Source organism: Thermobia domestica, chromosome 2 (assembly GCF_964235325.1).
Source record: "Thermobia domestica chromosome 2, izTheDome1.hap1.1, whole genome shotgun sequence".
NCBI classification, from domain to species: domain Eukaryota; kingdom Metazoa; phylum Arthropoda; class Insecta; order Zygentoma; family Lepismatidae; genus Thermobia; species Thermobia domestica.
The window spans coordinates 111,003,795-111,021,035 of NC_137455.1; the positions used below are offsets into that span (position 1 = coordinate 111,003,795).

Here is a 17,241-nt window from a genome sequence, read left to right on the forward strand (position 1 = left end):
TAACTTTTGGAAGTCGTCGAATTTAATTTTTCCCTTAATTATGTCACGTATACTTTTACTTTTAAGCCTATCTCTTATTTCTTTTATGTTGTTGTTTGTTATTTAGTTATTGCAATTCCATACATGTTCTGTATTTTATATTTTTCCACATTCGCACTTATCTGTTACTTGCCTTCTTTTAAGGTGTTGTTTGTATAGACTACTTCGGGAAAGTATTCCATCCTTTCCTTAGTTAGTTCTGCTACTTGATTTCTTATTTTTATTGTTGGTATGTTCTCTATAACCTGTTTCGCTTTCTATATTTGTCCATTTTACTGTAATTTGTTTTTGACGATGTCTTCTAGTTTTTCATCTGTGGTTAGTAATTTACCTAGTATTTCTATAATTTATATTTTCTAGTTTCTCCTCTGCCAGAATTTTATACTGCTTCTTAATATTTGAAAGTGAATTAGCTCTTTTAATGCAAGAAATTCGAGTCGAAACTTTATCGCCAAATCATCTCTTATTATGACAGCAGGTTGCTGTGATATTCTTGCAAAAAAAGCCCTGACCAGCTCAATGGATTCCTGCACATTTGAGTTCTTAAAACGACATTTACCACAAAACATATATATAAAAATTAACGTCCCAAGGTTATGCTGTTTAGGCTATAGATGGATCATTCATGAAAGTGAACGATCATGATAAAACTAACGGAATGATAATGTGGGAGGAAACGGGAGAACCATAAGAAAATTCACAAACATCATGGTGCTTAACATAAACTAACCTGGCATAGGATTGAAGCAGAGAAATGTATCACCACATGTAAATGCTCTACCACTATGCTACTGTGATCCCTACTGACCTTTGGAAAACCCTCACAGAGGAATGGGATGAAATTCTTGTACCTCAACGTGGTTTGTTGCAGTAGAAATTGTAATTTCGGGAGAACATCCATAATGCTAGTGGATTGACTGAACACACCTAATGGTGGCAACACAGATTTTCAGATGGAAAGTACACGTTGCAAATCGGTCAAATTTAACTGGATCAACTTTCTGCATAATAAAACTCTGCCCCTACTATATCGATGGAAGTAATGTAATGGAGTCACTGTCGACTTTAGCCTTCAACTTGGATCACAGAATGTAACCAAAGAACACAAGCTCAAGTTACCAGCTACTAAATGTAATAAACTCTGAAACGCCGTTTTTAGAGGTTTGTTTCAGTTGAGTTTCACTTGGTTTTCAGTTGAGAGGTTAACACAATGTGATAATAACAAATGCTTCCTATAACCGTATTACCTGCAGACAATTACACAGCAAACTATGGGGGTGTGTAAATTTATATCAGAACACTTGTTTAGACGACGTAACATGTAATTTAATCTCCAGTACCAGCTACAATCTCCAGCATAGTAATGTGTATTATATCAGTAAATGAAATACAAATTTTATACAAAGTGGATGACTTATCTTGAAACGCCCATGTAACTTCATAAACTAATAGATTAAAGAAAGAAAGAAAAAAAAAGCTAAAATTTTGTATGATGCAAACATCGACAGAGGAACGTTGTTTGATATACTCTGCAACACCACCAGATTAACAGTGCTGCCAACCCAAATACAATGTCAGACTATTACATATTTCAAATCTACGAAAACTTACAATATACATTTATTATGAGCCATTCCATATGAAATCAATACATCAAGGCGGCTCATATGTTTTAGATTTTCTTCAAATTTTATACAAATGTTGTGGTACCCGAACATAACAAACTTGTAAAATTTTACAGCTCTTCCTCAAACGGAGCTCCTGCAGGAGCCATTCGAAATGGGGTTTTATGAATAAAATAAAAAATAAATAAAAAAAGCCTAACTTCGTCTTAGACTTAGATTATTGAAACCGCAATATCTCTGATTATATTGAAACTCTTTGAAAATGCTTTTCACTAAAATAATCTTAGAATTTGTAACATTTAAAACATTGTAGCAATGAACTGCCCAGGTGAGGTTAAGCATACGAATTTCAGCATCAAACGAAGGAAAAAAAAAGAGAGGAAAAAATTATGTCAAAATTTGACAATTATTTCTAAAAAGGCCCGCCTAACATTAACCTCAAATTTTCAAAATTAAGTAGTTCTGGTGTCCCTCTTTATCATATAGAAGAATTAGGAGTGGGTTTTCTGGTATGTTCAAGGAAAAAAATATTACACAATTTAAGTCGAGGACGGACCTACGCTTTTTTTGTATAAAATCCCTAAATGTCGAATGGCTTCTACAGGAGCTATAAAATTTTACACGTGTGTTGTGTTTGGGTACTACAACATTTGTATAAAATTTGATGAAAATCTAAAACATATGAGACACATTTTAGTTTCAAATTTGGTGATTTCATATGGAATGGCCTTTATACAATGTTACAAACTAAGAACGCTCGGCATCACAAACATACAAATTTTGGAAGAGGTCTCTACAATAGTAATAACGAAAGTAAGACGAACGAGTCAATGTATATCCAAAGCATCTTCACATCGACTACTATGACCATGCTGTGACCATTTCGAATAAAAATTAACTAAATTATAAGGGATTAATTTTTTTTCCCAGAAACTGTTTAGATAAGTATCACACACAGTTCCGTGGTTTACAACAGATGTAAAAATCATAATCCGTTGGCAGCAATTTGATATCTCAAAAGGTTCCGCAGATATGAAAAACGCGGGTACAGATTGTCATACTGCTTAAAATGACGTATTTGTGGGAAATTTTAAAAATGATTGTTACCTTCATTTGCTAGAACATTATAACAATACTTTTAAATAGTTATAATTACACGTTCTTGTAATTACGTAAGTTTAAGCAGAGTTTATCAAAATATTCCTTAAAATTATGTAAATGCAAGAACTTATTATAATTGTAACTACCAAAAACTATTGCTATAATGTTGTACAAGCAAATGAAAACATCATCATTTATAATATTTCCCAAAATTACGGCATTTTAGGTGGTATAGTAATATCTAACTCTACTCATATTTTTCGTTATCTCCGAAACGCTTTGAGATATCAAATTGCTGTAAACGGATTTATGATCTTTACTCTATTGAAAACCATCTAAGTGACTGGATGTTGCAACGATAACGTTTGTGTATAACCAGCCTTAGGGCGAAAGTGCTTTTAAATATCGCACTAGTGAGAAGAAAAGAAAAAGAAAGTTAATTTAAAATGTACTGATTAATATCTATTTGTTCGTTGATTATTTCATGTTTGTATGTTGATTTCTGTATTTTACTCGATGTTATGACGGCGATTCTCGATTGTTTTTGGTTGCTAAGAAGTGTTACGGTATCTAGGTACTTGTTTATGTATTATAGTGACGATATAACAAATGAGAACGACGAACTACAAGGACCTATGTAAGTTTGCTATGATATTTAAGATACTCCAATTAATCTATCATTATTTATATATTGAATAGTGCATATTAATTATGGCAAGAGTGGAAATAACGAACTGGTGTGGTTACAATGTAATACTTATCAAAATGGTTTTTCGAAATTAAGATTTCTGAAAAGAGTCGAATTTTCAATCCCTTCCCCCCTTTTTTGTTCTTATTCGAGGTACGTCATATGATCATAATTAGTCAACATCAAGGTAATTTAGATATAACTGCCCTGTCGGTCTCAGTTCCATTACTGAGATCGGATATTTAGGCATTAAAAACATGGAAAACAGGCACGTATAATTAAAAATATACACAATAAAATATACGGTACGGTAACTTTAAATAGTAAACATTTAATAGCATACAGAAATTGAAAGTAAGCCATGCATAGTGTTCAAATAATCAGGAAACATACCTGAGTGGTGTTTGTAGAGAGTATCATATTCTAAAGAAAGAAGAATGAAATGATTTACATGTATATCTAATACATAAGTTATTCACAGCACATTATTATTACTATATTCCTCCAAAGTTTGTCTGTGCTTTATCACTACAAACAGCAATCCAGTTTTAAAACACTGCACACACACACACACAGCAGTCCGAAAAAAAGAAACTCTTGGTAATTCTTGAATGAATATATAAACTATAAAATATACATTTTGAATTTAATCAATTTTGGCAGTCGGTCACAAGGTATCATTAATTGCGGTTCCACGTGATAGAAAGATACGTCAACTTATAAATTATGTTCCGATAGTACAAAAAAAAAAAAAAAAAAAAAAAGTATTAAAATCGGAAATGATTTTTTTTCTTTCACTGGCGTAAACAGGGCGTATTTAAAGCACGCAACGACGTATGGATCAGACTCACTTGGTACATTTTCACATTTCAGTACTTGCACAATTGTCTTTAATGGCACCATTATGTGGCTCACAATTCTTGTGTTGGTATTCATTCCACGTATCAGTGAAGCTTGACCTTGACGTTAGTTAGTTCCTATAAATTTATACTTCTTGGAATCAATAGAAACCTTTTATTCAGACGAGAGATCAATGCAGTTGTCTAAAACAAGCCTTGATTTTGAAGAAAATGTAAAGAATAGGCAACATTCGGTATTTAAGCAATAATATACGTAATATAGAGCGAAATGGCAAAATATATTTGCTGAAATTGACGCAGCTATCCCCCAAATAAGCTTCAAAACGCGTTCATATTTATCATATTTAGAGCATCAAGCAACAGACATTTTGCCTAACATCTGGTATCTTATTAATGCTTTTATGGAAGCCTCTAAATTTGGATGGTTATGATACTACAGCATTCTTGGTTCGTAATACTAAATAATAAATATATCGTAAGTTTTCCTTTAACATGTAAATTTGGAGTATGTAATAATCTGACGGTACTGCATATCAAATAATCTCCCGTTGTCGATATTGGATATCAGGCATAATTTCAGTTTTTTTTTCTTTCTCCTTTCTTATCTATTACTTAATACAAGGACGTTTCAAGATAAATGGTTCACCCTGTATATATGACGAACTAAAACATTTCAACCTACTTACTCACATTACTAGGCTTTCAATCTTAAGTTCTCCCACAAAATATATTTCGAAAAGCTTTTTGTATGTTATGTTATTTATTACATAAAATTTATTTTCGATACTTAGAAATATTATTAAATAATTTATTTTTTACCTTCAATTTGTCCAAGTAAGTCACATCACCTTTGTACTTGTCAAGAAATCGAACAAAATCCTTTTCTCCTTTGTAGAATTCTGCGCATTTTTTCTGAAAAAGTAAATTACAAAATATATTACCATAATAAACTTAAACCTTGAAATATTTTTACTTTCAAGCATTATGAAGATTGAACATTTTAATATTAGCCTTCGGCTAGCTGGGGAGTTCGCCCTCAGACCTCAAATTCGTTCGGTCTACAGTGTCATACCTCATAGGTTAGCCTTTCTTTCCATTCTTTGCATGACAAGAATACTTTATGGCATTAATCTTTACGAAAAATGTTAATCCTTTTTCTCCTTAGAATACGCATTTCAATCAAAGTGAAATGATAAGAACTCGTATCGATCCAAGTGCTGTGTTCAAAATTGCATTTCAAATGGTTTACCTCTTCTTTTTCCCTAATGATGAGACTGACAATCTCGAAGTCATTGTTAAATATATTTGTAAAGAAATAGAAAATGCCCCTTTTCTCTCGTGAAAAGCGGAATTTCGGGAAACGCTTCCATATTCCCACTTGTTTTGAGTAAGGAGTTGTTTAGGTACCAAGTTTCATATCCCTAACACAGGGCTCACAGTGGTCTCTTGTAAATAGTTGAAAAGTGACCAAAAGTACATGAAAAAAGACAAAAAAGTGACCAAAAGCACACGAAAAAGTGACTAAAATTTCATCATGCCCCTTTTTCCTTGTCAATTTCTCCATCACCTCTCTCTTTGTTGTTTTGCTTCATCTTTTCTTCTTTACTTCTTCTTTTTGAGCTTCCTCCTTCCTTAGGTTTTCAAAGTATGCTTTGTAGTTACGGTAAGCAGACTTAGCAGATGTAAGAAGCTTCTAAGTGGAACCAGTTCTGGCCTATTTTCGAATTTCTTCATCCCAGACATTATATTTAACTTAGCATTGAGAGGTCTCGAAGTCATGAAATATTCAAATTCATCACCTACTCTTAAGAAGAACATACAAAAAGCATAACACAAGACGAACATGATGAACCACACAAACACACACACACACAACGTTGAGCGGAGCGTTAATTATTACGAAAGAAAACTTAAAGACTATTATGATAGAAGAAAGAATAGACATAGAAGGGTTCTCAACCCCACCATAAGAGCTTAAGCATCCACCAACCATCCACTGTGCTTTAGAAAGAATAAAAGCTGAAGTGAGAATAAAGCTGACTGTTTCACATGTGGCAGCAAGTATTGAAGCTTTCAGAAGAGTAATGAGTAACAAGTTTCTGCCTTTTTCCATTTATTTTTAATATTTTTCTTAGAAAACTGCCAATGCAAAACATAAATCACATGATAAAGTCACTTTACCTCCCAAAAAAGTAACTTTTAGTGACAAATTTGAAAAAAAAAAGTAACTTTTAGTTAAAAAAGTGACTCGCTATGAGTTGTGCTAACATGTTCCTAATTTTAAGGGATTTCGAGATATGGCCATTTTGTTATGTCAACTGGAACCCCCACCTATTTTCTTCTCCCCTTCTAAAGGTAACGTTTTTTTTAAAAAAAAAGCAGGAACACATTTTAAGTTATTTTAAATTTAGTTAGACTAATTACTAAATTTCATTTCTCTAATCTTAACGGATTTCGATATATGGCCATCTTGTTATAACAATTGTAACCCCACCCTTTTTTTCTGACCTCTATTTCTTCCTTTCCAGTGGATATATATATATATAAACGTTGAAACACATGTCTAATTATTCTAAATGGGAAGTCCATATACCCGATTTCATGTCTCTACCCTTCAGAGATTCGGAAATATGAATATTTTACTATAATAATTGCCATCCTCATTTCCCCGCTTCCCTAACGAATTTATTCTTTCTTAGTGGTACCTTATGTTACAAATCCTATGCATTATCAAAATTTCAACTTTCTAACTTAAGCCGTTTGGCCTGGTTGTTGATCAGTCACTCACTCAGATTTCTTCTTTTATATAGAGAGATTTATAGGTTCTATTGCGTAGCTGAATGGGTAATTCATATACCTATCGTATAGCTCACGGGTTCCATGTCCAGTGTGGCACAGAATTCTGGGTATTGACTCAGCATCATGAGAAGATTGGGGAGCTGCTTTAATCGAAACGTATCACAGTTTAGCCTAAAAAGTCGAAACTAGCGATATGTCTGACAACATACTCACCTAGCTGAAAACCATCTGCCCGGTCATAGCCCTTCATGGGCTGTAACATCAAGCAGCTTAATATTTACTAACTAACTAAAACTAACTCTATGGCCTATGGAACCCGGAGGTTCAGTGCCGCGTTCACAAAAGCTCTCCACTGACTTCTATCCTTAGCTAATTGCAACCAGTTTCTACTTTGTATTCCTATCTCTGCGAGATCCATCTTAATATTGTCCTCCCATCTGCGCCTAGGTCTTCCTAATGGTCGTTTTCCTATGGGTCTACCCAGGCCTGCCCATGAATTGGCTCCCGGAGCCGAAGCGTGAGCGACAACGCGCGGAGATAAGAACAGGTGAGCACAGGTGTTGGTAGCTCCGCCCCTTCCACTGCATCCGATAAGTGTTGCCAACCACACATGATGGTAAAAAACCTACGGCCAAGCCTGGTCACAAATTCGCACGATGTTGAAGCATTGAGCAGACGCAAGCGTGAAATGTGCAGGTGTGCTCTCCCCCTCCCCATTTCGAAAGCAGTGACGCGAAAACACTGCAGGAAATAAAATTGGTACGTTTTTTGATTCAGGAAGACGCATGATTGAGGTTACAGTTAGCGTTGAAGTAACTAACAAATGAAAAAGAAAGAAAGAAACTAATATTAAACATGTCAGCTTACAGACGTAAAAACGACTGCAAAAATCGAAAATGAATTGTTTCAGGCCTTTTTTAGCTTGTTTACACAATTCGTGACATTGTATTACATTAGCACTCGGTCTGTAACTTGTCACTCGCTTCACGTTTGCTAAATTGTGAACGCCTTTCGTTGCTAGATTGATAGCAGAACGACGGGAGGTTGAAAATAATAATAATAATAATAATAATAATAATAATAATAATAATAATAATAATAATAATAATAATAATAATAATAATAATAATAATAATAATGCGTATTATTATTATTATTATTAGTAGTAGTAGTAGTAGTAGTATTCGGACCAAAGACGGATGAAAATGGGGATTGGAGGAAATTCATAACGAGGAATTGCATAGTTTATACCGCTCACTTAACATTGTTAGGGTCATTAAGTGTAGAAGGCTCAGGTGGCCATTCCGTGTAGCCAGAATGGAAGAAATTAGAAACGCTTTCATAATTTTAACTGAAAACCCAATTGGAAGAAGACCACTAGGAAGACCTAGACGTAGATGGGAAGACAATATTAAGATGGATCTTGCAGAAATAGGAGTACAGAGTAGAAACTGGATCCAGTTGGCTAAGGACAGAAGTTAGTAGAAATATGTTGTAAACGCCGCATAGAACCTTCGGGTTCCATAGGCCATAGAGTTAGTTAGATATTATTATCTAAAAGAAATGTTCAAATGTTGTTAAGAGACAATTACACAGAAGAACTGAATTCCGACCAAACACTAATTTGCCGGAAGGAAATTCCAGTGCAGTCCAGCCCACTTTAAGCGTTATCCGTGCAATCCACGTTTCATGTTCAAGACATTGGGAATAATTGTTCGTATCATTCAGTTGGAACGTTCCCTTCCAAGTTTACGCTGTTACAGTAGGCCTACAACATCGTGACTTTCAAAACCAGTCAGTAACTATCGAAGAAAGACAAGCGTGTAGCTTCAGTCGTTGATATGATTTAACATTCTTTTTCACTTTTAACAAGCTACCGGCAAGCAACCAGCCAGGGACAATATACTTTTCCTTATTAAAAAGACACTTTTTGTTAAAAAAAAAAAAAAAAAAAAAAAAAAAAAAAAACTAATGGTACCCACTAATGGTCACTCTTAAAAATGGAAAATCTCTTTGGCTCTCTTAATATTTTGTTTGATTCTTTGCGATCAAAGTAACATTAAAAGTGGAAAAAATGAAATGAAATCTTTGGGTTTTACGTCCCACGGTTATACCGGTTAGGCTAAAGGAGACGGTGATGATGAGTAATGAATGAAATGATAGAATGAAGAAAGTGGGAGGAAATGGGAGAACCCCGAGAAAACCCACGCACAGGGTGTTTGTCCACCGCAAAGCTCACTTGGCGGGGGCTGGGATCGAACCCGGGACCCCAAGCACCAGATGTGAACGTTCTACCACTGAGCCACCGCGGCCCCACTTTAAAAGTGGAGTAAGAAATACTATTCTTCCTATTGATAGTGGCTTCTAATCTCCACAACCAACCCCTTGCTAAGCCTATTCGTACACACATACATGCATAAGCTAATTTTCTGGAGATAATACTTAGATAATTACAAACAAGTGCTAGAGTATTTTTTTTTCGTATCAACAGATTATCTGTTTTCCTAAAAAGCGAAACAACATACCCACACTCGGATTAAGAACTTGATAATATATATATATTGAAAACTGGTTTTCCATTGGGCAAACTGGCAAATTTTTATAAATGTAAGCGATGGTTTGGTTCCACCACATCCTTCTTTAACAAAAGGAAAGAAAAAAGAAGAAAAGGAACGTACATAGTTTATCATTTGATTGCTGTTACCAGTTTGTGTTGTCTATAGTTAACGATTACCACATTGTAAAAAACACTATACACTAAATGGCAATCAGTTACTATACATACTTTTTTTTTTTTTTTGGTAAGCTAGTGATTACCGCCAAGGTTGACAACACTTCCGCTCCTCTAAGGACAAAACCCGAAGATTCACGAAGCACGAACAACGGTATTTGCTCGTAGAATGCTCGTGAGCGTTCACGAGGAGAGTTTCCACTATCTGCTCGCCGTGGCCAGGGCTGGGTCTACCAGTCAAGACTTTGAAAGCGTTTCTACTTTCTTCTATTCTAGCTACATGACCTGCCCACCTAAGCCTCCTAGACTTGACGACCCTAACAATGTTGGGTAAACCGTATAAACTATGTAGTTCCTCGTTATGAAGCTTCCGCCATTCCCCATTCTCGTTCTTCTTGGGTCCGAATATTCTTCTCAGGATCCTGTTCTCAGCTTAATATTTACACTTGTCTTAACTCCATACAAAGCTGCAGGCCCGCTTCCATAAATGGACACATTGAGCATGTGCTCAGGTACGCAACATCCGTGCAATTTAAAAATAAAATAATTAGAAAACAGTTTTATTCTTCAAAAGAACCGTTAAAAGCAACTAAAACTAGAATAAAGATGTGAGACGCGTTCCTTATTATGAAATGTATATGTCTCTGCATTACGAGGGTCACTACGAAAATTTTGATATACGCATTGTTGTGGCACAGTATTTGAATTCCAACAATTGCGTTCGGTAGTGGTATCCAGAGCGAAGAAGCGAAGCAAGTTTCAACTCGCCTCACTTATCGGCGTGGCCGTATCGCCTTCACATGTTTGTTGATGTGAGCAGTATTCGGCTGTCTAGAATGGAGCTAGAAAGGGAACATTTTCGGGCAACGATCCTTTACGATTTCAAAAGTGGTTTGAACGAGACACAAAGCCTTGACCGTTTGCAGGGGGCATTTGGGGATCTTGCTCCTTCCCGTGCTACAATTTTTAGGTGGTTTGGTGAATTAAGAAGAGGCCGGACATCGCTTAAAGATGAAGAGAGAACTGGACATCCGGCAACAGTTGTGTCAGATGAAAACATTGCCGCTGTGGAACAAATGATTCGAGAGAATCCTCGAACAACTTTCAAGGACATTGAATCTACAGTGAACATTGGATCGCCAGCAGTAACAAAAATTCTTCATGATCATCTTCGGCTCAGGAAGATTTCATCTCGTTGGGTGCCTCACACTTTGACTGAACAGCAGAAGCGCATGCGTATGGAATGGTGTGAAGAAATGCTTGCAAGATTTGATGGAGGCAATTCTCGACGCGTCTCTGACATTGTTACTGGTGATGAGACTTGGATCTATCAATTTGACCCTGAAAATAAACGCCAGTATACAGTTTGGATCTTTCCAGACGAAAATCCACCCACTAAAGTGAAGCGACCGCGAAGTGTGGGGAAGAAGATGGTCGCAACTTTCTTCTCCAAATCTGGCCATGTTGCAACTGTTCCACTTGAAGAACAAAAGACTGTTACTGCTTAATGGTACACCACTGTTTGCCTAACAAAAGTGTTCCAGAAGCTTCGGGAACGGCGTTCAAGAACTGGATTGCGTGGGATCCTGTTTCATCATGGCAACGCGTCCGCACACACGGCCAACATCACAATTCAGTTTTTAGAATCTACGGAGATCAAACTTATGACTCATCCGCCGCATAGCCCTGACCTGGTCCCGTGTTATTTTTTTCTGTTCCCCAAGATCAAAGATCGCATGCGTGGGAAGAAATTTTGCAGCCCTGAAGAAGCTGCAGTGGCTTACGAGAATGAACTTTCAACACTTGAAGAAAAAGACTGGCAACACTGCTTTCAAAATTGGTTTTTGAGGATGCAAAAGTGTGTACAGTGTAATGGTGAATACTTTGAGAAAATGTAAGTGTTAAATTAATTTTAAGTATGTAAGTTATTTCACATCTCAAAAGTTTCGTAGTGACCCTCGTATAAGCAGGTACTCTTTATTAACAGCGAGAGCGTCGCGACAAGTGATAGTCTTAGCTCCATGCGTAGCCACAGTGCAGACAGGAGTGTACTTCATTATAGAAGAATATACGCCATCGGCTTATCCCTCCTTCCTCTCCCAAACTTCCAACTACCAATTGCTTTCATGGGAAGGGGATTAGTTATGCCGGAAAGAAATTTATATTTACCATCACTATGTGAACAATACACGTTTTAAATTTGTTTTAGAGGTTACTGTCTGCCATTTCCGGAAATGATGGGTTAATATATGGTAGATAATGAAAAGGCTCTCCGAAGAATTGTAAAGAAAAAAGTCTCCCGAGTAAAAACTGACATATTTACCTTATTTGCTCTTAGTACTCCAAGGGCTGGAAGGTCATAGTGGAAAAGGGTGGTTGCACATAGTGCCAGGCGCTATTTAAGTCGAACAGGAGCTTGCAAATCATATCTATATCAAGAATAGAATATCAATCCTTTTTCTTCATCATGACCTCTCTCTTACCATTTTTTTAGTTTAACGTCCCACGAGTAAGCACCAAGACTAAGGGACAGTGATAATAATATCGATTATAATGGTGGAATATCAAAATAGGAGGAAACGGAAGAACATCAGAAAACCCACGAGCACGATGCTTGTCCACTGCAACACTCACTTTGCGGGAGCTGGGATCAAATCAAGGATCCCATGCGCCAGAGGTAAGCACTACCTCTGCGTCACCGCCGCCCCATCAACACGTTTAACCCTCAAAAGAACAGAATTCTAGCGAAGATCTAATGTATCAACTCCTTAAATGGGCATGACGAATATGTCCATTTTGTCTACTTTTTGTTTATACTGAGTACGAAGGGTATATTCGTCCGCGAAACTCTATGATCTGTAGATCGTAAGTATGACGAGTTACAAGCTCGTGATATCCACAGTTATGTTAATTAGAAGTTTCTCGAGCCAATGGTTACACGTTGAAACATCTACTGAGCGCACTTTGTTTAACTCTTGCGTTTTCCACATCTGAGTGCTTCCTGTTAATTAATCCTACAGTAGTTGCAAGTTCCCGGCAACAGCAGTGATTTGCTCGCATCTATCACGCGTCGTAATTTTCCTGCCATGGCTACAAACAGTCAAACTTTATCGTCTCCATTCAGTTTTTATTTGTAGCTTACAACACATTATAAAGCACTTCCGCGCGTTGGTGCGGTATGTGCCTGAGAAAACTACATACTACACAAGTAGTTGGACACGCGCAAATTATCACTCACGGGTTAATTAAGCTATGATAGAAGTTCGATGCATATATATATATATGCCAATTATACAAAATATAATCTTACCATTTCATTCAACGAATCCTGAGACAGAAATTGATCTTGTACAACACTGTAGTTCATAAGCATTGGCTTCCCGTATTCATTTGGTTTGCTTTCTGGTGGAGGCATTACCCAGTAACTGATAATTGAAGACTCGAGAGACGGACAATCTTGGTTATAGGGTGCTATCGATTAAAGAAAAGAAATACAATTTAATTTTATAAAAAATAAACATGCAACAACCAATAATTACATTCATTAACTAAAAATACACTTCACACTCAATATCTAAACATACACTATCAGCAGCATAGACTTATTTATGTACAGGATGTCCTGGAAGAAAATCGAGTCCACTTGGGAGATAATAGGAAATATCATTCTAAGAAAAAAGTTTCTATGACCATATGTCCCATTCTCAACGGTTTGAGAGCCACAGTTGTTAATCATTTTTGACCTTATGTTCAATGAAAGTGTTGAACACACTGTAGTCATTTTAATTTGAATGTCAAAGCGGAATGGCATTTTCAATGATATGCAACACGGCCAGTGGTGTGTTTGGAAGAGAAGTTGTTGAGAGAAACTGGAACTATTGCCATATGCCATAGGACACCATTCAAATGCACTTATGTCTTGGCTCACCTCTGTAAAATAACTGCAGGATGACCAGTAAATACTTTTATTGAACATTAAGGTCAAAAATAGTTAACAACCTGGAGCTCTAAGACCGTTGAGAATAGGGCACACAATCATTAGAACTTTTTGCTTCGAATGGCCTCTTAAAGAGACGCGGTTTCCTCTTTATAGATTAAGAGTAAAAACCTTATTATACAACACTAAAAAACATACATTATACGCCTTTCACTAAACGCTTCATTAAACAGGAAGAAAAAGTAGGAAAAAAGAAAATATTTATTTATTTCTGAGTTCTACGTCTTACACTTGTTATATGTCCCTGGGGAGACTATAGGAAGTGAACTGTGAAAGGACAATACATAATACCCATGTCCTGCATAGGACTTGGAACTATGACAGACAATGATTGTGATTGATTGCCTGCATAATAGTTAGGACCGCTGCACCATGCTGGCAGGCACTGTTTATAATTTATGCTCAAATCGGGTTAACCCCATCAAGAAGAAGCGGGAGGGGCAGCAAATCAACGAAGCCCAAAACCTCACGGTGTCAGATTTCGATGAAACTTGGTGCACATGTAGGCCCCTATGAGGGATGATCGTGCACCAAATTGTAGTTCTGTACCCCCTGTAGTTTCAGAGTACAGGGTGGTAAAAAATGGATAATGTTTTATGTAGAATCTTGTTAGCTTTAATTGGTCATATCTCCCGTAAATATTGAGCTAGAGAGAAAAGTAATATACCATTTTGAAGACGAAAGAATAGGCTACAAGATATGTCAGGAGCATTTATTTGAAAATCAAATGTCATTTTCCGGGAAAATGTTGGATCAGTGATATCTCAGGAAGTGCCCATTTGATTTCCTTGAAATTCGGTACCAAGATAGTCCCATAGTCCGGCATAAGTGTGCCAAAAGTCAACTTGGGCCAAGAATGAGTATGAATTCTACAATGGTTTTCGTGTGACCATGTCGGGAGAGACACCTGGGGTGCCATTGTGGCAAATTGCCAATTTGTCAATGTCGGTGGTGCCTGTGTTGAAGCAGTGGACTGGCTTCTTTCATTTCTTTGTTGCTGGGCGTGTAGTACGGCCAGTTGCAGTTATGGACAAACAAGAGAAATGATGTCACAAGCAGGCAGTGAGAGCACATCTGGTATATCTGGGTATACAAAGGAAGGTGCTGGTCCATGAGGTATCAGAAAACACAACTTTGCTGTTTCATGTGTATCGTCGACTTGCAGAACACAAGCAAGCCACCAGAAGCCACCATAGGCGAAAGTAACAAAGCCCCTGATTCTATCAATGGTAATGCCAGCTTGTGAGCCATATGCTGTAGTTACCAACTCTCGCTCAAAGTTCAGTTTGGAAAAATATTGCCTCATTGCGACCTTTGAACCATCGAGTTCCAGAAGTCTGTCGAGCTGCATCAAATCTGTTCTTTAGGAAGGTGGCTTCCTCTTCATGCTCCCCTCTGTGCAGTACACATACACCATTTTAGAATCCTTGCTCTCATTCGTGGCCTAGTTGTACAATTAGCGTGGAGTCATGATCCGATTTGTGTACAGTCTTTGAAGCCTTGCTTTTGCAGCATTCCTTTTCAGTGCACCTCCAATACCATCACACACTCCCTTGCCATGTGAGATTGCAAAGAAATGCCATTCACCGTAGTCGTGGGAATGAATACAGATGTTAATGAAGTTTTTCCGGTTCTTGACTAAGGTGCAGAGAAGTAATACATTTTTGACACATTAGGAAACTTATCTTTCAAAATTTGCGCACGGATGAACAGCAACAGTGTCATGTCTGAGCATTTAGATACGATCACCACGCTTATGTGCTGCAGTGCACCCTCATCACGATAGTAGGCTACAAATGGATGCACAATTGCTTGGACATTATTCCAGTGGTATCCCTGTGCCTCATCCTGTAGTACAAACAGAGAAGTCATACACCACAACAAACTCTCCTGGTTTCAAGTTCTCTTTCTGTTGAGTAAGGTATGCAGATTGTTGCTTTGCAATAAATGAACGTTTCTGAAGTACCTCCAGCTTGTCGCAGAGATCATCTACAAACTCGTCAGCATATTTAGTCACTGTCTCCAGCATGGTTCGATCAACTGAAACCTACTGTTTGTAGGTCACCTCTTCGATCTTCGAACCTTCTAGAATGTTCCAGATGATTCGGGAACCTTCCAGAATGTTCCAGATGATTCTAAAACTTTCTAGAATGATCCAGACCGTTCTAGGATCTCCTAGAATGTTCATATATTTAGGTCAATGCAATGTAGTACGATTGATAATGGAATGTTCTAAAGATCATTACAGGATTACTGAATTACAGATTGCACCAGAAAAACATTACTGCTAGGTAGAGATGCAAGGGTTCGAAAAAAAAAAACGGCTTTTTTTGGAAAAAAACTCGGTTTTTTCTGCTTCGCTTTTTTGCTTGGAAAATTTTGGGCTTTTTTGAAAATTTTGCTTTAAGTTGATAAAGCAGGCTTTGTTTCGCTTCTCTACAACACAAAAGCTCATTTAATTAGTGATTGATGTGGGTAATAATATAAAACCTAAAATAAACCATAAATTTCGAAAAGATTTTTTTAAAAATTCTTAACATATTTACTAGATGTAATAATTTTATAACCTCTTATACACAAAAGTAAGTACTTTTGTTTAAAAAAAGTGATACACAAATAACTAGCAAAATTGCATGTAGTATTTTTACTTCAAAATATCACACACCCTCTTGTTGAAACAAAATAAAATAAAACATGAGAGAAATACATTTATATGGATAATCTTAAAGGCTGCACATCAAGAGCTTGATTTCGGGTGGTTCTGCACATTCTTGAAACTTTTAAGTTTTAACTTTCATATACATTGTATGGATATTTCGAACAAATTTTTCATTCATTGATCACATACGTAATAATCCGTTACCACCTATCAGGTGCTTCGGATCTGAAAAATCGGTAAAAGTTCGAATTCTATAATGCACTGACTGTTCCTTAAGCTTGTTTAGAATCGGGCAAGTACCGAATTTTCTGTTCATGGATCATATGCGTAGTAGACCGTTCATCTGATCGTGTGGTTTCCTAAGCTTATAACCACCATCACAGTTTACCCAGTCCTGAAGGTTTCTGAATTTTTAACGACAGGAATTAAATTTTTTGTTAAAAAAAATACGGAATACATTTAAGAAGAGTGGAAAGAATCAATCACTCTTTCAATTCACAAGAAAGGCGACAAAATTTATTGCAACAATTAACGAGGCATTTCTCTTAACATTATACTAACAAGATTGATTCCATACGCAGATGAAGTTATTGGAGATTATCAGTGTCAATTTAGGAAAATCGATCAACTATCGACCAGATATTTACTATTCGATAAATACTCGAAAAAAAATGGGATTATATTATCCAGTACATCAGCTGTTTATTGATTTTAAAAAGGTTTACGACTCGGATAGGAAAGC

General features: G+C 36.6%; 1 protein-coding gene across 10 annotated transcripts in view; it reads right to left on the minus strand.

The window, feature by feature from the left end:
- LOC145674736 (MPN domain-containing protein-like) overlaps positions 1 to 17,241 on the minus strand; it is an 86,342-nt gene that overhangs the window by 11,836 nt on the left and 57,265 nt on the right. For 9 of the 10 annotated variants that reach the window (XM_081744991.1, XM_081744949.1, XM_081745008.1 and 6 more), the window contains 3 exons: positions 13,154 to 13,314; positions 5,133 to 5,225; positions 3,847 to 3,876 (listed from right to left, as the gene is read on the minus strand). In XM_081744991.1, coding sequence (XP_081601117.1) covers positions 3,847 to 3,876; positions 5,133 to 5,225; positions 13,154 to 13,314 — 284 coding nt within the window. The remainder of the gene's footprint in view (positions 1 to 3,846; positions 3,877 to 5,132; positions 5,226 to 13,153; positions 13,315 to 17,241) is intronic. The other variant, XM_081744975.1, reaches the window with a different exon arrangement.